At 38.9% G+C, this 26643-nt stretch overlaps 1 protein-coding gene across 1 annotated transcript in view; it reads right to left on the bottom strand.

Annotated features, from left to right (window-relative positions):
• Positions 1-359: 359 nt before the first annotated feature.
• ccdc149a (coiled-coil domain containing 149a) overlaps positions 360-26643 on the bottom strand; it is a 29344-nt gene continuing 3060 nt past the window's right edge. The window contains exons 4-12 of the mRNA XM_062993168.1: positions 25881-25988; positions 24518-24634; positions 23699-23871; positions 22467-22539; positions 22295-22379; positions 22021-22165; positions 20239-20315; positions 3639-3752; positions 360-1330 (exon numbers count right to left, since the gene is read on the bottom strand). Of these exons, the coding sequence (XP_062849238.1) occupies positions 723-1330; positions 3639-3752; positions 20239-20315; positions 22021-22165; positions 22295-22379; positions 22467-22539; positions 23699-23871; positions 24518-24634; positions 25881-25988 (1500 nt within the window). The 3' untranslated portion in view covers positions 360-722. The remainder of the gene's footprint in view (positions 1331-3638; positions 3753-20238; positions 20316-22020; positions 22166-22294; positions 22380-22466; positions 22540-23698; positions 23872-24517; positions 24635-25880; positions 25989-26643) is intronic.

The following is a 26643-nucleotide window of genomic DNA, read 5'->3' as shown; positions in this document are numbered from 1 at the left end:
AAACATCTCCCTGAGTTCTACTGTAATTTTTCTACGACTTAATTTCACCAAACGTTTAAGTGATCGGCAATCACGATCATTCAAGATTTTTTTCTGACCACATTCCTTCCTCGAAGATGATGTTTCCCCACTGTCCTTCCAATTTTTAATAATGCGTTGGACAGTTCTTAACCCGATTTTAGTAGTTTCAGCTTCTCCTTAGATGTTTTCTCTGCTTGATGCATGCCAATAATTTGACCGTTCTGAAACAGATTAACATCTTTTCCATGACCACAGGATGTGTCTTTCGACATGGTTGTTTAACAGATGAGAAGCTACTCACTGCATCAGTTAGGGTTAAATAACTTGTTGCCAGCTGAAACATAATCACCCATGCAGTAATTATCCAATGGGAGGCTCTTACCTATTTGCTTAGTTAAATCCAGGTGGTGACCTTTTTTTGGCCAGGCAGTGTATATTCTGTAAAGCATGGTGGATGGAACATGGCCTAAATTCCTCCTTGTCATAGTGTTGAATGACGTTCTACTAGTAAATAATGGAGAAAATGGAGAAATACTTTGAAAGTAATTTCTAAGTATTCACAAATTTCATTTTGCAGAATGGGTGGTCTCATTACAAGTTTAAACACTTCAAACTTTTGTAAAGCTAAACAGGTCACCATCTAAAAATCATGAAATGTAAATCACTCCTTGGTGATAAATCTTAAAAAAATATTGAAATGTTTAGGCCACACTTTCACTGTGAGGACTATCAATCTCTCTTGCTTGATAGTCCAGACCCCACTCATGTATAAAAGGTGGAGCACTTGTAGTGAAGGGCTCTTTAGAAACAGAAGAAAGACTTAAGTACTTTTCTTCTAACGTGCCTTCAGGATCCGTAGCTAATCCAAAATCATGACAGCTACAGTCAAACATCTGATCACTGCTACTGGAAGACATACACATAGATGCGTAGACTGGTGAATGATCAGACTTATCCGACAGTGGAGAAGCCAGTGCGATTGCCGCATCTTCACCTTCTTCCACGGTCAAGCCACTGTCCCCTTCTACAACCTCCCCCTCCTCTACAACAGGATGCTGCTCCGTGATTGGTTCTACCTCCGAGATCGTCCCCGCTTTTACTTCATCACGTTGCTGCTCGTCCGTCTGTCTCATGATATCTGCCCCACGAGAGTCCGTCTCCTCCCTGTGCTCAGAGGTGACAGGTGTCTCCACCTCGTCTCCACCTCCATCTGGACTGAGGCGGGAGCGGGGCCACACGTTCAGGAAGCTGTCATTGCCAGCTGTGTCCAGTTCCCAAGACATTAGCCTTCCACTTCCTGTCCTGTCATCTGAACCAGTCAGGGGGACAAAGAAGATTAATGGTCATTGTGTTAGTGCCATGCTAATGGAGAAGTGTCCTGTCGGCTAATGGGTGCAGTGTGGAAGCAGTGCAGGAATTTCAACAACTCATCGAGACAGCTCAGATTATGATGAAATGTCCCTTTAAACGTAATGGCCCTGATTGGATTAACTTGTGATGAATAAACATGCAGCGGTCCTAGTAATATTTGGTTTATACTTTATCGGAAGTGCTTCAGAAAAACCAGGAGCATTACTGATCTATTAGAGGATTTTAGCTATCCATCAAACAAGACTAAAGGTAGCAATAGCTAAAAGTGCATGTTGATTTATGGCAGCAGACTTTCACTGAGATGAGGCGGCTGCAGTTTTTAGAAGGAGACACAGTCACACCAAACACTGGTCACACTTTAACAGACTAAAAAAAACAGCAAAGAATCATCCCTACTTAATCTGCAAAATTCTTTCCAACCTTGTACAACCCCAAATCAGAAAAAGTTAGGACAGTATGGAAAATTCAAATGAAGAAAAAAGATTACATGTTTCTTACATTTACTTTGACTTTTTATTGCAGACAATATAACCCCCAAATTATTTGATGTTTTGTTTGGTCAACTTAATTTATTAATATACATCCATTCCTGCATTTCAGGCCTGCAACAACATTCCAGAAAGAGTTAGAAAAATGGAATTTAAAGTTAGTAATAAGGTAAAAAATATAATAAATAATGATGAAATTTCAAATAGGTGATTTTAACAGGTCATTGTTATTATGATGTTGGACAAAAGCAGTATCCACGAAAGAGTCTTTGAGGAGCAAAGATGTGACAAGGATCTCCAGTTTGTCAAAAAATGCTAAAGAAAATTATTAAAATGTTTAAAAACAATGTTCCTAAAAAAGATTGGAAGGGATTCTTTCTCTACAGTGCATAATATCATTAAACGATTCAAGAAATAAAATAAATAAAGGGCAAAAGCGCAAGTCTAAGCTGAATGCCTGTGATTACAAAAACATGGAATGCCAAAGAGAATGTGTGAAGAATACTGAAACAAAAAATGCAGCAACGACAAGCCAGTCTTAAGACATTTTTGCAGGAAGAATGGGACAAAATAACACTTAAAACCCTTTTAAGTATTGTGAGAAGAAATGGCAACATTACAAAGTGGTAAATGCTTTACTGTCCTAACTTTTGGAATGTGTTGCAGGCCTGAAATGCAGGAATGGATGTTTATTAACAATTAAAATGAAGCTGACTAGACAAAACATGAAATATCTCAGGTTCATCCTGTCTGCAATCATATAAAAGTCAATGTATTTTTTTTCCATACTGTCCCAACTTTTACTAATTTGGGGTTGTAGGTATTTTTCCTTATGCAGACACCATTTCACTGAGCAGATTTTTGTGTATTAGTAGAATATATATTTTCAGTTTGATCATATTAATCTTTGACAGCATTTTATTAAACCAAAGCCTGTCTCAAACCGCATTCTACTTCCCGTTAAAAAATCATCATAAATCAAAATATTAATTCTTATATATTATTATTAAAGGTGTACTAATATAACATTTAACAGTTAATGTGGGATTGTTCTGGTATGACACAATCAAGTCTTTAACTGCAGTACATCAACTCTTTGTCTTAACTAGATAACTGTTTTTCTTTATCCATCTTAAAAAAAACTCAACCATTTAAAAGCCTGCTAAATAAAGTTCTACAAAAAGTTAAATAAATAAGCAGCATATGTCTACCTAAGAATGTAAAGCAATTCTCTGAATGCCTAAGTAGTCTGGCAGTGAAAACACCAACAAATGTATTCATTTTCTTCAGTGTTTTCAAGCCAGCATATTAAAATGACATTCTGATGAAAAGTCATCCATGCAGAGAAGATACTGACACCCATTCACTTGAATTACTCAGCCATATTAGAACATGCAAGAAAAAGGTTAAGCACCGCATGCAGCTGTCTTAAGGTACAGGAAAAAAAGAAAAACATAGCTCACAGTATGGCTGGCATCCATATTTATGATCCATCCCGTTCACCAAGACGTCCCAAAAGTTGGTGAATGTCAGTAGGCTAGAATTTGCTAGCATTTGCAAAATGCCATGGCATTTAGGGAGAATCGGCCGTTTAACCGCCACATTAATAAGAGTTGCATGAAGCAGAGGTGCGCCCATGAGAAGACATGCCAAGTGGGCTTTAGCAAAGTGATCAAGCTAATTACGGCACTTTAGGATTGAGCCGAGGGCACGATTACCTAATGGTGGTTTCAGATACACACAATAACACTTTCTCACCTGAAGTCTGTAAATCAGTCGGGCGTTCATTGGGCACAGGCTGTAAAGGAAGGCCAAGTGAAGTGGGAGAATTGACGTGCTGATTCTCGCTCAGTGAAATAGCATCTTTACCTCCTGCAGACACCAGGACCAAAAAAAGACAGTGTTATTGTGCTATTGTATTTCAGGACAGCCAGACTGTCAGCATGAAGTGGTTTGAAATGACTGAGGAAGATTCTAAATGGTGACAGAAATGGCAAGATATGATGGATAAAAGTTGTATTATACAGGACAGAGGTGTCTCACTTCATTTCTGGTCCTGGATTCTTAAAACAATTAGGCCTGTCAAAAGCCTCTAGGGTTATTATATTTTCACAACGTCAGTCACACCAGTGTGCTTCAGTGTTTCTCAAAACTTTTCAGGTACAATATTGTCAGGATTTGGCATGATTACCTCAGACTAACACTGGGCAGATAATATTACAGAGTATTTACAATCTGGCAAAATATTAATGAACCCAAACTCTAACTTATTGTTAATCCTTCGTAGTAAATTAAAACAGTATGAAGAGGAAAAAATACAGAAGACAGCATCTAATATAAGAAATTACAACCCAAATCAGAAATAGTTGGGACAGCATGGAAAATGCAAATAATAAAAAAAAAAAAAAAAAAAAAGAGCTACATTAACTTTGACTTTTATTTGATTGCAGAGAGGATGAACCTGAGATATTTTATGTTTTGTCTGCTCAACTTCATTTCATTTATTAATAAACATCCATTCCTGCATTTCAGGCCTGCAACACATTCCAAAAAAAGTTGGGACAGTAAAGCATTTACCACTTTGTAATGTTGCTATTCCTTTTCACCACACTTAAAAGACGTTTTGGCACCGAGGATACCAAGTGATTTAGTGTTTCAGCTTTTATTTTGTCCCATTCTTCCTGCAAACACGTCTTAAGATGTGCAACAGTACGGGGTCGTTGTTGTCGCATTTTTTCCTATTTTTTCCAAAATGCTGATTTATCTGACCACAACACACATTTCCACTGTGTGATGGTCCATCCTAGATGCCTCAGAGCCCAGAGAAGTCGCTGCTGCTTCTGGACATGGTTAACATAAGGCTTCTTCTTTGCACAGTAAAGTTTTAAGTGGCATTTGTGCATGTAACTCTGTATTGTAGTGCTTGACAAAGGTTTGCCAAAGTAATCCCTCACACTAAGTGGCAGTTCTTGATGCAGTGCCGTCTGAAGGATCGAAGATCACAGGCGTTCAGCTTAAACTTGCACCCTTGGCCTGTACTCACTGAAATGCCTCCAGATTCCTTAAATCATTTAATGATATTATGCACTGTAGAGGGAGAAATATGCAAATCCCTTCCAATCTTTCTTTAAGGTACATTGTTTTTAAACATTTCAATCATTTTCTCACACATCTGTTGACAAACTGGAGATCCTCTGATCATCTTTGCTCATCAAAGACTCAGCCTTTCCTGGATGCTGCTTTTGTACCAAACCATGATTACAATCACCTGTTGACATCACCTGTTTGGAATCACATCATTATTTAGTTTTCACCTCATTACTAGCCCTAAATTGTCCCCATCCCAAATCTTTTTGGAATGCAGGCCTGAAATGCAGGAATGGATGTTTATTAATAAATGAAATGAAGTTGAGCAGACAAAACTAGACATATCTCGGAATCAAACTGTCTGCAATTAAATAAAAGTCAAAGTAAATGTAAGGAACACTGTATTTTTATTTTATCTGCATTTTTCATACTGTCCCACATTTTTTGGATTTGGGGTTGTACCAAAAAGTACTGTTCACTATACATTTCAGGAACACACCCTGGACAGGGTGCCAATCCATCACAGTGCACCACACACTCACCTAGTCTACTTTATACAGTTTCAAAAGCTAAAGAAGCTCACTGTATCATGGAGACTATGCAAAAAATCTTTTCAGACAAAGACCTGGTAATATGTGGCACCAACACTACCTGTGTCTCCCTATAAAGTAACACAAACGTGTCCTGTGTACGACTCCTTTCCATTGCATTTTAATGAATTTGGGACCAGTTCCACTAGGAAACACTGAGCACAAGGCAGAAACACCCTGGACAGGGCACCAATCCATCGCAGGGCTTCACTCCTCCCAACTTCCCAGACACTGCCAACGATGAATGTGTAGACACCCAGCCAGCCAACACTACCACTGAGATTCGAACTCAGATCTCAGCGGTGGTGGGCAAGCGTAACAAACCTCTGCACCACCTGAGCGTCCCTGCAAATTCAATTTTTACCCAAATTTTAAGTCACCAGCCATGGATTTGTACCCTATCCAGGTCGAATTCCCAACTGCTTTGGAAACACTGTGCCTCTGCCCAAGATAAAGTTGATAAAGTGAATGGTTTTTATATTTGGGGGGGCTGCTGTGTTCTTAGAAACACTTAAATATTGTGATACAGTCTGTTTATAATAAAAATGTATTCAAGAAAAAAACTCTCACCATCAATAGAAGCCTGAAATAGAACATGTAATTCACACACACAAACGCGCAAGCACACACAAACACACACAGACGGAGAAAGTGGCTGCAGAACTCCTCTCATCTGTCTTCATTAGTGCTAGCTGGATGAATCGCAGTCTAAAGCCATATGCTGCTCACAGGGGAATTTGCGCTTTATTCTTGCACCATCATAAACAGCGGTTGTCACTGGTTACACCTTAACACTGTTTGATCGGTCTGGAATCTAGCTTTCTGGAAGCACCCACATATGAAACATTAAAAAATATACAATATGAACTGTAACTTCAATGCCACTCAGAGACGTAGCTTAGCTTGTTTCTTGCTAAGTCTATGGCCATGTAAAGCTCACTTGACTGTGGACAGTAAAAGCTGTGTCTGCAGCTTTTCATTTATGGTAGACCTGTTTGTTGGTGGTTCATGGATTTCATGGATGGACCATCTGGACATTTTATCTTAACTTAACTTTTTTCCAACTCTGGCAGAAAGAGCACTGTTCCCTGTACTGTAATATTGTAGTCAAACTAGCCTCACGTCACCAGCTACAGTCAATCATAATGATTAACTTGAAAGGAACTACTGCCACAAAATTAAATGAAATAAACTTTCGATACCAGCAAATTAATAATCTATGTTGCTGTGTGTATATATATACAGTGGGGCCAAAAAGTATTTAGTCAGCCACTGATTGTGCAGGTTCTCCTACTTAGAAAGATGAGAGAGGTCTGTAATTTTCATCATAGGTACACTTCAACTATGAGAGACAAAATGAGAAAAAAAATCCAGGAAATCACATTGTAGGATTTTTAAAGAATTTATTTGTAAATTATGGTGGAAAATAAATATTTGGTCAATAACAAAAGTTCAACTCAATACTTTGTAACATAACCTTTGTTGGCAATGACAGAGGTCAAACGTTTCCTGTAAGTATTCACCAGGTTTGCACACGCTGTAGCTGGTATTTTGGCCCATTCCTCCATGCAGATCTCCTCTAGAGCAGTGATGTTTTGGGGCTGTCGCTGGGCAACACAGACTCCACAAATTTTCTATGGGGTTGAGGTCTGGAGACTGGCTAGGCCACTCCAGGACCTTGAAATGCTTTTTACGGAGCCACTCCTTCGTTGCCCGAGCGGTGTGTTTGGAATCATTGTCATGCTGGAAGACCCAGCCACGTTCCATCTTCAATGCTCTCACTGATGGAAGGAGGTTTTGGCTTAAAATATCACGATACATGGCCCCGTTCATTCTTCCCTTAACACGGATCAGTCATCCTGTCCCCTTTGCAGAAAAACAGCCCCAAAGGATGATGTTTCCACCCCCATGCTTCACAGTAGGTATGGTGTTCTTGGGATGCAACTCAGCATTCTTCTTCCTCCAAACACGACGAGTTGAGTTTTTACCAAAAAGTTCCATTTTGGTTTCATCTGACCACATGATATTCTCCCAATCCTCTTCTGGATATATGCTCTCTGGCAAACTTCAGACGGGCCTGGACATGTACTGGCTTAGGCAGGGGGACACGCCTGGCACTGCAGGATTTGAGTCCCTCTCGGCGTAGTGTGTTACTGATGGTAGCCTTTGTTACTTTGGTCCCAGCTCTCTGCAGGTCATTCATCAGGTCCCTCCGTGTAGTTCTGGGATTTTTGCTCACCGTTCTCATGATCATCTCCCAGATCCAGGGAGATTATCAATGGTCTTGTATGTCTTCCATTTTCTTACAATTGTTCCCACAGTTGATTTATTCACACCAACCTGCTTGCCTATTGTAGATTCACTCTTCCCAGCCTGGTGCAGGTCTACAATTTTCTTCCTGGTGTCCTTCGACAGCTCTTTGGTCTTGGCCATGGTTGAGTTTGGAGTCTGGCTGTTTGAGGCTGTGGACAGGTGTCTTTTATACAGATAACGAGGTCAAACAGGTGCCATTAATACAGGTAACGAGTGGAGGACAGAAGAGCTTCTTAAAGAAGAAGTTACAGGTCTGTGAGAGCCAGAAATCTTGCTTGTTTGTGGGTGACCAAATACTTATTTTCCACCATAATTTACAAATAAATTCTTTAAAAATCCTACAATGTGATTTCCTGGATTTTTTTTTCTCATTTTGTCTCTCATAGTTGAAGTGTACCTATGATGAAAATTACAGACCTCTCTCATCTTTCTAAGTAGGAGAACCTGCACAATCAGTGGCTGACTAAATACTTTTTGGCCCCACTGTATTGTAGTCAAACTAGCCTCATTCATATGGGCACAGAGACATCACCAGCTACAGTCAATCATAATTATTAACTTGAAAGGAACTATTGTTACAAAATTAAACAACTTTTCTCACATTTTACAAAATGAGCTAAAATATTAGAGGTTTTAATTTATATATTCTTTTCAATTGAGTATTTGGTCACAGAAAAAAATAGTTGCAGAAATTACCATGAAATATTCATTTCTTAAAAGTGTTTGTAATCTCTACCTGTATAGGTTTCACTAGTGCCCTACATACAATAGGAATGTACACCAACTACGCATAACATTATGAGCACTGACAGGTGAAGTGAATAACACTGATTATCTCTTCATTACTGTACCTGTTAGTAGGTGGGGTATATCAGGCAGCAAGTGAACATTTTATCCTCAAAGTTGATGTGTTAGAAGCAGGAAAAATGGGCAAGCGTAAAGATTTGAGCGAGTCTTGCAAGGGCCAAATTGTGATGGCTAGACGACTGGGTCAGAGCATCTCCAAAACTGCAGCTCTTGTGGAGTGTTCCCGGTGTGTTCTGGAGTGGTCAGTATCTATTAAAAGTGGTCCAAGGAAGGAACAGTGGTAAACCGTTGATGCATGTGGGGAGCGAAGGCTGGCCCGTGTGGTCCGTTCCAACAGACAAGCTACTGTAGCTCAAATGTCTAAAGTTAATGCTGGTTCTGATAGAAAGGTGTCAGAATAGACAGTGCATCACAGTTGCAGGGCTGTTTTGGTAGCAAAAGGGGGACCAACACAACATTAGGAAGGTGGTCATAATGTTATGCCTGATCAGTGTATACATAGACTGTATAATTCATAAATGAATGTAACTTGCAAAATGCCTAATGGAAAGTGTTGTATTTACTATTTATTTTTTATTTAATGTTTTTCCATATTATCTCTGTGATTTAGGTTTGAACGTTGTCATTATTATTATTATTATTATTATTATCATCATTATTATTAATATTATTATTATTTCATGTTATTATTAAGTTCCGGTGTTTCAGCCCCAGTGCTAACAGGTGTATAAAATAATTACATAAAATAAATTATTTACTTTTTAATTTTTGTGGAAATAAGTTGTGAAAGCTATAAGGCCATAGCTTGACAAGTTTGGTGTGGAAGACCTTTAATGGCCTACACAGAACAACCTTACTTTACAGAACTTAAGTATTCAGAGCCCTTGATTCTTTGGGTTCTTTGGGTTATGGATTTAATTTGGAATGGATTTACTTGCCGTTGTACCATTTATCTTCACTTTCTCACCTACAATAACAAGGTGTTTGTTAATAACTAGTCTTCTTGGATGACTTCAAGCCTCTTTGGGCTTCTTGGAGATAAGCACACCTGGATTTCGGCAGTTAATACCATTTTTCATGGCAATCTGATCGTGGAGATCAACAGACAGTGCCTCAAACTTCTAAGCTTTGCTATCTCCTTGACAATGCAGAGTAAATTCTGGACCCTCGCAAACCCAAGTATGTGCATTTTCTAATCAATTCAGATTGTAGTAAGTGGACTCCAATTGAGTTCTAGACACATATCAAGGTTATTTAAAGCAAACAGGACACACCTGACCACAATTTGGAGTGCCACATCAAAGGGTCTAAATACTTTCTAAAATAAGAGATCATGATGAATAATGATGAATAGATTGATGAATAAAATAAGCAATTCTATCCATTCAAAATCAAATCCCCAACATGTGTTCACCAATAACCTAGCAAAAAATCTATTGAATTCTGTCAGTGGTTTTTAAATGAGCTCACTGTCAGCTAAAGACATAGCTATGCACTAACGCAGGGACCACATTTTGCCCATGATTTTCTAAGCAACCCAGACAACACAATGCATCTTACTCTCTCTAAACAAGATGAAACATAAAGCCTAAAGAGGAAGAAGTTTACTTAATTATTATTATTTTTTTCTGCCACACATTTTTATCGGCTCGGGGTTTGAAAAACCCTGCACTAAGACATAATTTGCCAGAATGTAGAATGTCTAATTGTGTTAAATAGCTTAATTTGACATTTTCTCCTACTTACAATACACGAGGCAGTTACAGGGTGTTTTTTATGTTGCTATTGTCAGCATGCAGTTCTCTAGTATTCTAATCAATTGGGCTAAGTGGGAAATAGAGCTGTTAGAGTGAAAAGTTGAAGAGTGAAAAAAGAAGTATATGCAACAGTGGTGTCTACCAAGGTCAGAAAAAACCCCAAACCGTCACTTAATGCTGAAAGTAAATTTGTCAGAATAGTCACAGGACACACACATCTTAAATAGTTATTTTTCAGAGGTATGAGTGACTCTTTAAAAGCACCACATTCTGCTCTTCTGGCTTGATCTTCTGAACAGATCATCGATGTGATGTAGATACTCGCCTCAGAACCAATTAAAAACTTGGGCTGATTTGGTATGCAGAGCGGGGTGGCGTCTTGGCACAGCCTGCTGCGCAAAGCAGAATGGATGGATGAGTGACTATTCCCACCTGGCATCTGCCCATCCATCCGTTCACTCTCTGTCTCTCCTCGTGTCCGTCACTCTCTCACACAAAGATACAAAAAGTAGATTGGAAAGCACACTCTCCCACACACACACTCACACATTCACTTACAAATGAGAAACAAAAGCCTGCATGTCCTCACAGTTATTACATTTTATTCTCACACTTCCAAAACCTGACTGATTTTTGCCATGCAAATGTGCACCTGCCTGCCTTTATATTAATCAACAGCTGAAGGCAGAAGGGTGAAGGGAAGACCCCATCTAAGCTTATTTGTGACAGAACTAGGAGTCTGGCGCCTGAACTAGCAAAAGCCAAAAGCCTAATTAAAAACCTCAGTTTGTAACTCATTTTTTGCTGCACTATGTTTAGATATTTTTCCTTCTATTTTCATCTACTGTTTTATCCTGGTCAGGGTCGCAGAGGGTCCGTTTCTGCAGGAATCACTGCCCGCAAGGCAGAAATACCTGGGTCAGGATGCCAATCTATCTCAGAGCTTAATCATTCCCCTGGCCTCAGACATAGCCAATGATGTCTGTGTAGATGCCTGCCTGGCCGATAGCACTGCTGATATTCCAACCCGGATCTTAGCGGCAGTGAGCTTGCGTTGTAGACCAGTGTGCCACCTATGTTCAGATACGTGCTCCCAATAGGTACTGCACAATCCCTTCAGGGTCAATCTTTTCCTTTATTTTCTCACTGACATTAACTGGCAGAGGCTGTCCATCTTCACAGGGCTGCACCCCTCTAAATCCCCCACCCCCTTACCTTTGCAGGGCAAGCCGAGAGCCACTCTGTCTCGTCTACAAATTCCACTAATAACATCACATTCCCCAAATGTGTTTGTAATGTGGGCAATCATTTTCTGTAATGGATGCTTGTCAACTTTATTGTGGTAGAAAGACGTTCTTTCGACAGGCAGGCGTCAACACAGCGGTTAGAATTAGAACTAGTGAAAGTACAATACTGCTCTCTTGTGGATGAAGACTGCAAGACCCGTCCTTGACAGTGAGTTTGTTGCTAATAACAGGGGCCTACAATTAAAACACCTGCCAAATGCGGGTAATATTGCACTGGAACAGAATGCTAATAATTTACCTTCGACTCCAGTCAGATCCTCTTACACAGTATCATTTACACCGATCAACCATAACATTAAAACCACCTCCTTGTTTCTACACTCACTGTCCATTTTATTAGCTCCACTTATCATACAGAAGCACTTTGTAGTTCTACAATTACTGACTGTAGTCCATCTGTTACTCTGCATACTTTTTTAGTCTGCTTTCACCCTGTTCTTTAATGGTCAGGACCCCCACAGGATTACTACAGAGTAGGTATTATTTGGGTGGTGGATCATTCAGAGCACTGCAGTGACACTGACATGGTGGTGGTGGTGTGTTAGTGTGTGTTGTGCCGGTATGAGTGCATAAGACACAGCAGCACTGCTGGAGTTTTTAAACACCTCACTGTCACTGCTGGACTGAGAATAGTCCAACAACCAAATATATTCAGCCAACAGCGCCTCGTGGGCAACGTCCTGTGACCACTGATGAAGGTCTAGAAGATGACCAGCTCAAACAGCAGCAATAGATGAGCGATCGTCTCTGACTTTACATCTACAAGTTGGACTAACTAGGTAGGAGTGTCTAACAGAGTGGACAGTGAGTGGACACGGTATTTAAAACTCATACCAGCACAACACACACTACAGTCAGTAACCCACCAAGCCACCGTGTTTTCGTATTAACAAATGTCACTAATTGTTATGTAAAATACATAACAAGGCTAAAAGCTCGTTTTTATGTACAGGAGTTTAAGGCACAGCCACTACTAAAAGGTGTTTTGAATTAATTATTTATAATAAATGATATGCTTATGCTTATATAACTGCGCCTTCATGCACAAAGAAAGGCCCACAGAAAATGTTTCGATAAGAACTCCAGAGGTCTACACATAGCCCTGCCCCAACCCCTTTGAACATCTATGAGGTTAATTGAATTGTCCATTGCAAAACAGGCTTTTTTGTCAAGCATTAGTGCCTTACATAACAAATGCTTTTTTATTAAATGGGAACAACTGGGTCTTAGACACACCTCAAAATCTTGTGGAAAGCCTTTCCAGAAGAGTGAAGGCAAACACTACAAATGCCCATGGTTTTGAAATGGAATGTCTAACAGGGTCAGGTGTCAGTTTTGGCATAAATATGCAATAAATAACTAGAATATGCAAAATCTGACATCAAGTTACAATACCTGTTTCAAATTTTTCTGTATGATGGGTAAAATAATTTACAGGTAAAGGATATTACAAATCCATCTTATTATATAAGCTACAATCTACCACATAGATTAATTTTGTGGGTACACAGATACTGACTGTAGCCTCCATATTGATCTATTTGCTTTGTCACTACCCTGTATCCCATTTATCAATCAAATAGGACCCCCATAGGACCCCAGTATACAGATAACGTTACTAACATGGGAATGGCACGGTATAATGAAACCAATCAGCCACAATATTAGAACCACTGACAGGTAAAGTGAGTAACATAGATCATCTTGTTACAGTGGCACCTGTCAAGGGGTAAGATAGATTAGGCAGCAGGTAAACAATCAATTCATGAAGCTGATGTGTTAAAAGAAAAATGGATAGGCAAGAACCTGAGCAACTTTGACACATATCAAATTGTGTTTGCTAGAAAACTTGGTCAGAGCATCTCCAAAAAGGTTGATCTTGTTGAGTGTTCCAGGCATGCAGTGGTTAGAACCTAATAAAACTGGTGAACCATCAACAGGGCATTGAACACCCAAATTGTACTGATAAAGTTGGGGAGCAATGGCTAGCCTATCTGGTCTGATCGCACAGAAGAGCTTCAGTAACACAACATGCTGAAAAAGTTAATGCTGGCTATGTTGAAAAGCAGCCTGCTGTGTATAAGGCTGCAGACCGGTCAGAGTGCCCATGTTGACCCCTCTCCACCACCAACAGCAACCACAATGGTCACATGAGCATCAGAGCTGAACCATGGAGCAAGAGAAGCATGGTCTATGAAGACACAGCATAGAGCCAAAACATTATATGCTGTCGAAACAGCTCGGAGCCGAGGCATACAAGACATCTAAAGACATCTAACGCAGTCTTGTAGTACCTGAACCCGGAAATTACCAACAGGCGGTCCAACAACTGTATGTTGCAACTGTATGTCGTCCTTGCAATGCCTAGGGCATCCAGGTGGCATCTTTTCATAGGGGTAAACTATGCACATGTGCCCTGCCATCCACATGACCATGGAGAAAACAGAATTCGAATTCAACAACTAAAATATTAAAAGGACATTAAAATATTTATGAAAAATACAGAATAGCTAATGTCCAAACTTGAAACCGTACTTGGGCGGCACGGTGGCTCAGTGGGTAGCACTGTCGCCTCACAGCAAGAAGGTCCTGGGTTCGATCCCCAGGTGGGGTGATCCAGGTCCTTTCTGTGTGGAGTTTACATGTTCTCCCCGTGTCTGAGTGGGTTTCCTCCTGGAGCTCCAGTTTCCGCCCACAGTCCAAAGACATGCAAGTGAGGTGAATTAAAGATACAAAATTGTCCATGAGTGTGTTTGACATTGAACTTGTGAACTGATGAATCTTGTGTAACGAGTAACTACCTGTTCTGTCAGGAATGTAACCAAGGTGTGTAAAACATGACGTTGAAATCCTAATACATAAATATATAATACATAAGAAACTGTGCTTCCTTCAATTATTTCTCCAGATCAGACTGGGTGTATTAAAAACAGACTATTCTTTTTAATATTCACCTCAAATTAGACACAAATTTCATTTCCTGGGTAAAATTGCTTTAGGTTTCCCCAACAGCCTCAGTCAGAACTAATAACATATATTCAGAACAGTTTTCTATGCAACGTTCTACCTAACAATTTGAGTCCACTGTTATTTGCCATTGTCATTGAACCTTTAGCCATTGCTATTCAATCAGACGCTCGCATAACAGGTATGATAAGAGATGGTGTGAAGCAAAGGGTCTCTTTATATGCAGATGACCTCATGTATGTCTCCAACCTTTCTATCCTGTCTGTTCTTGATATTTTAACTCTGTTTGTTTAAATATCAGGTTATAAGTTAAACCTGAATAAAAGTGAAACTTTCCCCTCATGATGGCAGCTCCCATTTATGACTGCATCACAAGGCAACACATACCTGGGCAATCTGAATATATCAAAATTTGGTGAACTTTTCAAGGTTATTTTTAAACTTTCGATTAGCCGACTACAGGAAGATTTTATTCATTGGTCATTAATACCACAATCCCTCTTCCAGTGTTTGCCTATTTTTTCTCAAATGCCTAATAAAACCTTATTTATATGTTTGCAGAATAATAATGGTAATAAGGACCTATTTCGTTTAATACGGAGTATAGTTTTCACACTGGATAGCAGCTTAATCCTAATAATTCCAATTTTTATTACTCTAAAAAAACACTTTTGTTTACTTTTTCCAACTACTTGACATGTGTCACATACAGATGAATGCATCATGCATGTATTATAGAACATCTCTTAACACACAACTTAGTGTCTGCCATATGACCATCAATTAATCAAAAACACACTTTAGTCAGAGGCTTTTCCTACAGTCTTTGGCTACTTAGCTTAAAAACCAGCTAATGACTTTTCCTGAATAGCTCATTACATCTTCACTCAAAGTCTGCTGAGATCTCAAACTATTGTGTAATAATCTCAGCTTTGCTTTTATCTACCCAGGCGCCTGCACGCCTCATGTCTGATTGGCTTTGTCTGAGGGTGAGAGGGCCAAAGGGATTCCATATTACTGCTGAAATTGTGGTCTCTGCTGGCTGGTCAATGGCGCCTGCACAGAGACCGGGAATAATGGAGATCAGTGCATGATTCTTTATACGTGATACTGTTCTCTGTATGAATCTGCCTTAAACAGGTAAAAAAGAAGCGATTGGCTACTACACACATGTCGGATGGGAAGTGTGTTAGGTACGACCTTTCTCGGTCAGGGTAGATATATCTGAGTAACTGGATACAATCAGCTTGGGAGATAAAAAGTAGATAGCTAGTATCTGAATGGGAAATAAATCATTATTCCCTAAATGATTAATAATTATTCATTGTTATTACCAATATCTGTAACACTGACATGCTAAATTTATGGCCAGAAGTATGTAGATATATTTAGATGTAATCGCCTATTGCAGCCATCGACATAAACATAGCAGGTAGGATGTGAAGCTCTTAGTCACTGGCATTGTAGTTATTGTGTTAATATTGTAATGCAGAAACGTTCAGAACCAGAACAGCTCAGTTGTGATGTAGTGTGTAAAAAAGGCATGTTCTAGGTTGCAATATATTAGTTTCTAATCTGGAATCAAAGTTAGTCCAAGATCTGTTTGCACATACAGTGTATCACAAAAGTGAGTACACCCCTCACATTTCTGCAAATATTTCATTATATCTTTTCATGGGACAACACTATAGAAATAAAACTTGGATATAACTTAGAGTAGTCAGTGTACAACTTGTATAGCAGTGTAGATTTACTGTCTTCTGAAAATAACTCAACACACAGCCATTAATGTCTAAATGGCTGGCAACATAAGTGAGTACACCCCACAGTGAACATGTCCAAATTGTGCCCAAAGTGTCAATATTTTGTGTGACCACCATTATTATCCAGCACTGCCTTAACCCTCCTGGGCATGGAATTCACCAGAGCTGCACAGGTTGCTACTGGAATCCTCTTCCACTCCTCCATGATGACATCACGGAGCTGGTGGATGTTAGACACCTTGAACTCCTCCACCTTCCACTTGAGGATGCGCCACAGGTGCTCAATTGGGTTTAGTCCATCACCTTTACCTTCAGCTTCCTCAGCAAGGCAGTTGTCATCTTGGAGGTTGTGTTTGGGGTCGTTATCCTGTTGGAAAACTGCCATGAGGCCCAGTTTTCGAAGGGAGGGGATCATGCTCTGTTTCAGAATGTCACAGTACATGTTGGAATTCATGTTTCCCTCAATGAACTGCAGCTCCCCAGTGCCAGCAACACTCATGCAGCCCAAGACCATGATGCTACCACCACCATGCTTGACTGTAGGCAAGATACAGTTGTCTTGGTACTTCTCACCAGGGCGCCGCCACACATGCTGGACACCATCTGAGCCAAACAAGTTTATCTTGGTCTCGTCAGACCACAGGGCATTCCAGTAATCCATGTTCTTGGACTGCTTGTCTTCAGCAAACTGTTTGCGGGCTTTCTTGTGCGTCAGCTTCCTTCTGGGATGACGACCATGCAGACCGAGTTGATGTAGTGTGCGGCGTATGGTCTGAGCACTGACAGGCTGACCTCCCACGTCTTCAACCTCTGCAGCAATGCTGGCAGCACTCATGTGTCTATTTTTTAAAGCCAACCTCTGGATATGACGCCGAACACGTGGACTCAACTTCTTTGGTCGACCCTGGCGAAGCCTGTTCCGAGTGGAACCTGTCCTGGAAAACCGCTGTATGACCTTGGCCACCATGCTGTAGCTCAGTTTCAGGGTGTTAGCAATCTTCTTATAGCCCAGGCCATCTTTGTGGAGAGCAACAATTCTATTTCTCACATCCTCAGAGAGTTCTTTGCCATGAGGTGCCATGTTGAATATCCAGTGGCCAGTATGAGAGAATTGTACCCAAAACACCAAATTTAACAGCCCTGCTCCCCATTTACATCTGGGACCTTGACACATGACACCAGGGAGGGACAACGACACATTTGGGCACAATTTGGACATGTTCACTGTGGGGTGTACTCACTTATGTTGCCAGCTATTTAGACATTAATGGCTGTGTGTTGAGTTATTTTCAGAAGACAGTAAATCTACACTGCTACACAAGTTATACACTGACTACTCTAAGTTATATCCAAGTTTCATGTCTATAGTGTTGTCCCATGAAAAGATATAATGAAATATTTGCAGAAATGTGAGGGGTGTACTCACTTTTGTGATACACTGTATTGAGCTTTCAGGGCTGAGCAGCCTCACTCAAAACTACTGTGTGCAATGCCAAGCACTGACTGCCCAGTAGACTCTAATGGAGTGGAAATGCAATTCTCCAGAGTAATAAATCCCACTTTACTATGTGAAAGTCTAATTGATGAATCTAGGTTTGGCAGATGCCAGGAGAAGCCAAACTGTTTTAAAAGTCTGGTAAGGAAGGAATAATGTTCTAGGGTGTTTTCACAGGGTGTTTGGAATAGGCCTGTTTGATCCAGTAAAAAAAATTAATGCCACAGTGAAAATGAGGTGATGAACAAAGGATAGAGCTTGAACAGAGGAGTGCACTGCTTCTTATTGATAGTGCAATTGTTGTCTGCTGCTTTCAGGTTGTACTGCAAGTCTTTCGAGGGACTGCTAAAAACTGTAATTTCACTTGAACTTTTATTAACTGATAAAAAAAACAATTAGTACTAAATATCAATCAATTTAATACAATACACAACATTACTACATAAGGATGGAGTGTTTATGAAAAGTGGTTACGGTTATGACTGGAGGGTATGCTTGTGGGCAGATGTCCAGTCTCCTGCTGACACTACATAATGAAGGTTATGAAAAAAGAGCAATAGAGGCAGAAACATACTCCCTAATCCCAACGATATGTTGTAGGTCAGACCTTCACATGACAGCAAGGGGAAAGAGAATATATATATTTTAGATCTGACTAGAATATTTCCAGAACAGCAGAGATTTGAAGACAGTGATACAACAAAGAATGAAAGACATATTAAATACAACCCCAAATCAGAAAAGTTGGGACAGCATGAAAAATGAAAAAAAAAAAAAAAATGAAAAAAAAAAAAAAAACGGTTTTTTTTTTACATTTACTTTGACTTTTATTTCATTGCAGACAGGATGTTTTGTCTGCTCAACTTCATTTCATTTATTAATAAATATTAATTAATATTAATTAATACATTTCAGGCCTGCAACACATTCCAAAAAAAGTTGGGACGGTAAAGCATTTACCACTTTGTAATGTTGCCATTCCTTTTCACCACACTTAAAAGACGTTTTGGCACCAAAGATACCAAGTGATTTAGTGTTTCAGGTTTTATTTTGTCCCATTCTTCCTGCAAACACGTCTTAAGATGTACAACAGTACAGGCTCGTCGTTGTCGCATTTTCCGTTTCAAAATTCTCCACACATTCTCTGTTGGGGACAGGTCAGGACTGCAGGCAGGCCAGTCAAGTACCCGTACCCTCTTCTTCCGCAGCCATGTCTTTGTAATGTGTGCAGCATGTGGTTTTGCATTGTCTTGTTGAAAAACGCATGGACGTCCCTGGAAAAGATGTCTTGAAGGCAGCATATGTTGCTCTAAGATCTCAATGTACTTTTCTGCACTAATCACGGGCGTACCGTGATTTTGTACCAAACCATAATTACAATCACCTGTTGACATCACCGATTTGGAATCATATCTTTAAGTTTTTTCACCTCATTACTAGCCCTAAATTGCCCCAGTCTCAACTTTTTTTGGAATGTGTTGGAGGCCTGAAATGCAGGAATGAAGGTATATTAATAAATGAAATGAAGTTGAGCAGACAAAACATGAAATATCTCGGGTTCAAACTGTCTGCAATCAAATAAAAGTCAAAGTAAATGTAAGAAACACTGCATTTTTATTTTATTTGCATTTATTTATTTATTTGTATTATTACATAAACATATACATTATACCTCAAAACATTTATATTAAAGTGGAAAGAAATGTGAAATGATTAATCTTGGTCTGATTTTAAATATTAAAGATGTCAGGGCTCTGAAGGCCACTCAAAACTCGTCTAATGTGGCCGAGCAGTCACAAAAGCATTTCACTGTCACTTGTACTGTGTATGACTATGTGTATGTGACAAATAAACTTTGATTTGATTTGATTATAAAAAAAATAAAAAATAAAAAAGTAACGAAACCCAATTTGAAACTAAATATAATAGAAAAGATGTCATATATATATATATATAATGCTCTATACTGTCCAAGGAACAAACGGTCAATAAATGTTTCTGGAAAAAACATGCATTTTTGTAGCAAACTATCATTTAAAGGTATTTGTACATTAAGATCATTTTGTCTTTTTCATTTTATCATGCATAAACACCCATAATCAGAAACAACACAACCAAGTCTCACAAATCACAAACACAAATGAGTCTCACCCAATAAAAGTTTGTTATTGGAATGTATATTTGGGGTTTAAAAAAAGCTAGACTGTTCTATTAATGTAGCATACCGTCTGATTTTTTGGTGAAATACCTAGAAGAACACCAGATCACTCACCTGGCAGACTCCAAAGTCCAGATACCTCCAGCGTCTTCAATTTCATTTCCAGCTCAGAGACTCTGTTTCCTAGAATCCTGTTGAAAACACAATGAACACCCAGGCTTTCAATAAGTCTTTACTGAGTTTTTAAAAAATTGCTACACAGCTGCTGTGAGCACCTGTAATCTTAATCCATAAAGGACTATAAACACTGTATTCATAAAAAATAAAGTTAAATTATCTTATGAGTGAGGCTCAGCTTTGCCACACTTGGCATTATCTATGTGTAACAATAGCGACCAGCAACCACCAAAGGCACTCGCCTACATTAAACAAAAGTTTAGGCAGATTTTGAACCTGAATAATGAAAAAAGGATAAACATTATTTTACATAAAAAGCCCTTTGAATGTATTTGAGTTTAAGTCAGTTGATTGTTGTGTTTTTGTCTTAAGCATCTCGTCTTTAATGCTGATGTTTACTTTTGTAAAATTTTTATTACTGCTGTTCTGTTGGTGAATTACTGATGAATATTCTGCCTTACATTTCTTCCAAATTTTGTGGCCAAAAATTGAGGTTTCATCAGAACTGAACCTTAAAGAAATGGAATGGAAGAAGGACGACTGATCCAACAAATCCTGTAAGAGCACATGGATCTTCAAGGTCATGTGGCAGGCAAGTATGCATTACTTGTGGCAGAGATGGCACCAGAATGCACTGTCAATTCACCATCTGTCACAAAATAAAGAAGTTAAAGGACCTGCTGATGATCTCCTGGTACCAGATATCATAAGACTCCTTTAGATCTCTTGTGAGGTCTATGTCTTGGTGGGTCAGAGCAGTTTTGACAGCATACTAGGTGAGTGGTCTTAATGTTTTGGCTTGTCAATGTATAGCTGACAATTATGAAATGTAACATGTTCAGTCGTAATTCTAACACATTACACAAATATTCTTAATATATTAGATTAATGTTTTTATTTAAACATTTATGGTATGTGTAATAATACAACTGATGATATTATATTTATATACCCCAATAATGCTGTGCGTATTCACTTACGATACACTTGGGTACACTGGATGGCATGGATTTCACAGGGTGCCATCAACATTTCTCTTTGAAATTTTGCTTCATCTTGACATAACTGATTCATGTTTCTACAAACCCCCAGTTGTACTACATTCTACATGTGCACTTTTTCTATTAATTTCAGATATAATATAAATACGTTATATGAGATGTGTTATATGAATCTAAAACTTGGCACCCTGTCCATAGTGTGCTTCTATACCATGCCATGTTGTCCTGGAGGGATGGGGGGGGGTTGGTTATTTAATAAATCAATACAGAATAAATCAATAAATATATCATTTAAATACTTAATTGTTGTATATTACTAAAGTCAATTAACAAATGTAACTAAACTAAACATTATTTTTTAATTATTTTGGTGCTCAGGTCTATTACAATAGCCTACCACCATTGAGATCTGGGTTTAAGTCTCAGCGGAGCTATAAGCTGACCAGGTGTCTACAAAGACATCATTAGTTATATCTGAGGTGGGGAATGGCCAAAGCCCTGCAATGAATATGGATTGGCACCCTGTCCATGGTATTTCTGCCTTGCGTCCAGTGTTGCCTGTTGGAACTGGACCTGCTGTGACACTGACCAGAATGAAACATTGATAAAATGAATGTAAGTAATTCAAAAATATGTAAATGTGGCTGTTAAAAACACCCTATTAATCTGCAGTAAATGTACTTTTGTCTCATAAAGAACACGAAGGAAGAAAACACACCTGTTAGTCTGGCGTTGGTGTTGAATAGCGATGTTTTTCTCATGGACGGTTTCCAGCAGAGCCATGGCCAGAGACTTGAGGTCAGACAAAGAACGAGGCGTAACAGGAAGACCACATCCATTATCCTCTGACAGTAAATCTTGCACTGCAGTAAATGCGGTTTGTGAGTGTGGGTTTGTGAAAATGAATATGAGAGAAAAAAGGGGCAACACAGAAGTGATGCAAATATTTTGCCTGAATTTTACATATTGACATATTTTTAAACTGGAATTACTCTGTTTGGCAGACAGCACACCAATAAGTGCACTACTGTACAGGCTGTTACTTATTTTGGAGTTTTTTCTTCGATCCAGAGCATTCTGCAAAGAAAAAAATAGGTACACAGATAAACAGTTTTGCAATTAAAAACACATTATTAAGTATAAGACTTTATTTTAAATTCTTACCTTGTATTTCATAATGTTAGTTTTCAGCAGTCTTACTTCCTCTTGTATTTGTTTTAACCTCTCATGCAAATACCTGAAGTTAAATGTAACATGACACGATGAAATAAGAACCTGGCTGTACTTTACAAATATGTGTAAGCCATCATGCTGACACACATGTTGTCTGCTCTACATTTAAACATTTTACTGCTTAAACACAGCTACATCAATCAAGCATAACATTATGACCACCTTCCTAACTGACTGGTCTGTGGCTACCACAAATGTATAAATATTCTTAAAAAGTTCTGACCGAGGAGATCAAAGCTAACCCACGCCCCCTCCGAGACGTGGGCAGCAAGCCGTATGCATCTTATCACCCGCACATTGACGAGTGTTGTGCCACCTAGCGTTGTGTACGGAGAGACACACCCTAAGAGCACTCTTTCCTCATCTCTGTGTAGGCGCCTCTAATCAGCCAGCAGACGTCGTAACTGCACCATTCTGACAGAGAAAGACCCATATCGGGCATAGTCCCGCCCATCTGAACAACAGGCCAATCGTTGTTCATGTGACCGCTCATCCTCAGCCGGCAAGGCAGAGCTGAGATTCGATACGATGTATTCACCTGTACACCTGAGCGGCATCAATGCAGGTTTTCAGGTCACTTAATTGTCTTCTATCAGTAGCAGAAAAGACTGTGTAATGCCAAAGTCTTATAATTAATAAATTCATTATTTACTCTAAAATCATTTAAAAAAAGAAAAAAAGAAAAGAAAAATAATTGAAGTGAATTAAAAAGTGAATTAATGATGTCTGCATCATGGAAGGAAATAATCCAAATATAGTTCCCAGGCAGTTTTTTTTTTTAACAATACAACTATAAATAGCAGAACAAATGCTGAAAAGTCAAAGTTACATGAAAAAGCTGTTTTAAAGCTTTAAGGTCAAGGAGGAAATTCTTCAAAAACTGAACAGTGCAGGATGCAGTACTGAGGCACTTGAGTACAAAGCAGATGTAGGCAATAATAACAATACTAATAATAATATTAAAAATAATAATAATAAACAAATGCCAGTAAACACTGTCAAATACATTTTTATGTTCCATCGTGTGGAACGAGCTTTCACTACCAATGTGTGAAGGGGTGCAATCCAGTAAAGTAACATGCAAAGGCTGTAAATGTGAATGACATGTAACAGTACGTTACTATCTGTATTTAAATTGAGTAAGTGTCTTAACAGTGACTTACTTATTCTCCATGCAAAGAGCGTCCACATCAATAATGCGTTTGCCCCTGCCACCCAGTACATGGTTGAGTTCAAGATTGAGGCGGTCAGCTTTCTCCTTGTACACATTTCTTTCAGCCTTTACATCCTCTAACTCATCACTTATTGCCTTTAGATTGTTCTCCAGCTCTTCTCTCTGAAACAGTGAGTGTTATTAGTGTTTGATCTACAAAGAGGATTATAACACTCACTCAGCAGTGTTACACAAGTGCTGTTTCCTGTTTCCTATATAGAAACCAGTTCCAGAAACCAGACCAGTTCTTAAAAAACATGTTTATTTATTAAAGTAAAAGTTTAATAAGGATCTATATCTCCCTTGTGATTAATATCACCGGAGAATGTCAGGCCACTACTGGGGCATTCCACTCTCCTACGGCGGGCATCACATGAGGACCACACCCACCAAGAACCAAAAGAATGCTGACATTCTACACCAGCGAAAACTCCAGTGGAATGAGCTATCCAGCATCACAGCTCCAAGAGAAATTAATAGAAAACCTTCTACCTGGAGAGCACAAGCGCTCATGAGTCACAGGTGATTGTCACTGCGAGAATGACAAGTTACACTGTGAATCCATTCTCCCCTCTGCTGGCCAAATTAGGCCACACAGCAGGGCATGACTCCATTTAGCATCCACCCCTTTACAAGTATAACTTTAAAAAACAAGAGATTGCTATGAAACTATCAGAATTCGTGTATACCTGAGATAATTCAAGTCATGATAATAGACAGGCAATAAAACAGAATATGAATTGTTTGGCTTGACTTAGAGACTCTTTACCTGCAACCCAACCTCCTCCAGCTGCTTGACTAGATCCTCACGCTCATGAGCAGGGAAATACCTGACGCCAACTTCATCATCTCCAAGCCTCTGCTTAGTTATGGTCATTCTTAAAAGCTGTAGGGAACAGATATACTATAAACAACAATATTCTGCATTTGTTGTGTCACCAAAGCATCTAGATTGTTTATGCATACATTGTTCATTCAAAGTTATGAAGATTTGTTTGTTATCATTTGTTATCAACTGAACAAGGGCCTTAGTCTTTGCTAAAATAATATTCCTATAAACATAATTTATGTTCAAAAAACTGAAAGAACATGACTTTAAAAGACTATGAGGAATTCAACACTAACACAGAAAGAACATTCTACTCCACCTGTAAAAGCAGAATGTAATCAGAGGGTGGTTTGAACCCAGATCACCAAGACTCAGGAGCTGCGTGACACCCACACTACCTACTGTACCACCGTTGCCTCCCACATCACATTTTAAATTAATCTTATGAGCACAACATTATGATAGATTAAAAATACCATTCTAAGCACTACAAGTCTGCACTTGGTTTGCAGTATCTGTGACTTTTTTTCATATACATTAGGGGCCAAAAATCTGAGACCACATGCTTCAATTCAGGATTTTTCTCAGATTTAATTCAGTGTTTTTACAGAAAAAGCCAACATTTAATTCAATTAACAAGATTACTAAATTTAAACAAATATTTTATTAGTATCCTTAGTAGACTTTGTTTAAAATATGAGATAAAACTTTTGCCGTGCTAGTTTACAATTTTGTTATAAGATAAAAACTGCCACCTCAAAACAAAACATTAAATTGCTAGACAGTGTGGGCACCCCATAAATGTATATTCTAAGAGAGGCTAAGGCCCAATTATAATCTGTCCACAAGCTGCATTTTGCCAATGGGTCAGGCTTTACACAAGCCTGCTTTACAGCATGTGCAATTTGATGAGATTTCCATAGCAACATTTCATCTACTAATTCATGCAAAATAGTCCTGCGTTCAAAGCATTTTAAGAGTACTTCTTCATGATTAGTGTATAGAAAATACTTTAAAATATGAAGTCATAGTATAGGATCAAAAGTTATTGTCATGACAACAACCATTTTAAATTCTGAAAAGATAAAGTGACAAATATGCTTGTCAAATTCTGCCAAAAAAAACATCAATGCAATAATATACCCGCTAGTGAAAGAAGCATTTAATTTGGCAGATGCACAAAAGGTATGCAGATGAGTATGTGATCAGTACTGACTGAGTGGCAGATGTTGAGCATGTGCACACAAAGCTCCTCGACGACTATAATGTGGTGTATTTGTCAGTGTGTGCTGTGTGTTTTTACCTTGTTGTCACCATAAGCTTCACTCAATCTCTGAGTCAGTTCCTTGACCTCCTCTGCTAACTGTTTATTTCTTTCCCGGGATTTTCCCAACAGCTGGGCTAGATTTACCTGAGTGATAGGATGAATGTGTGAGTGATAGAGATAGAGATGACATTGAGAAATGAATAGAGAATGACAAAGTACAACTACATACTGAACAACATGTGATAGTCCTACTACAGTTCTACAGCAATATGGCATCATGTTATTTGATGCCTAATTTCAGGAGCAGATCATGTACAAATCATTTGCAGTCTAGACCAGAGTTTATTTTAGTTCAACGTTTCTACAGGACCAGGGTGTAACTCAGAACAAAAAGTGCAAGACAATACAATAAACACAGTGCAGATGAACAACAGTACAATAAATGCAAAAAACAATTCTAATCTAAAAAGTAATTAAGGGAGACAAGACTAGACACAAGTGTAGTGTTGGCCAGTATATGGTACTAAGTAAATGATAAGTGAGGTAAAAAAAAAAACATATTCTGACATACAGTTAGCAGCATAGGGATTTTATAGCAGCAGAGCTATACAAACAGTAAGGTGCAAGAATGCAATACTGCAAATTGCAATACTGTGCATGTGTGTGTATGCATGCATGTGTTTGTTTGTAGTCTGCGTATGATTGTTAGTGTTAGTGTATGTCTGTGTGTGTGCATGTGTGAATGTGTTTGCATGAGTGTATATATGTGTAAGTGTAATTGTGTTAGTGTGTGTGTATG

This window comes from Trichomycterus rosablanca, chromosome 4 (genome assembly GCF_030014385.1).
Source record: "Trichomycterus rosablanca isolate fTriRos1 chromosome 4, fTriRos1.hap1, whole genome shotgun sequence".
Taxonomy (NCBI): Eukaryota; Metazoa; Chordata; class Actinopteri; order Siluriformes; family Trichomycteridae; genus Trichomycterus; species Trichomycterus rosablanca.
The sequence above is the reverse complement of the archived record's forward strand: the minus strand, read 5'-3'. Positions and strand labels throughout refer to the sequence as shown.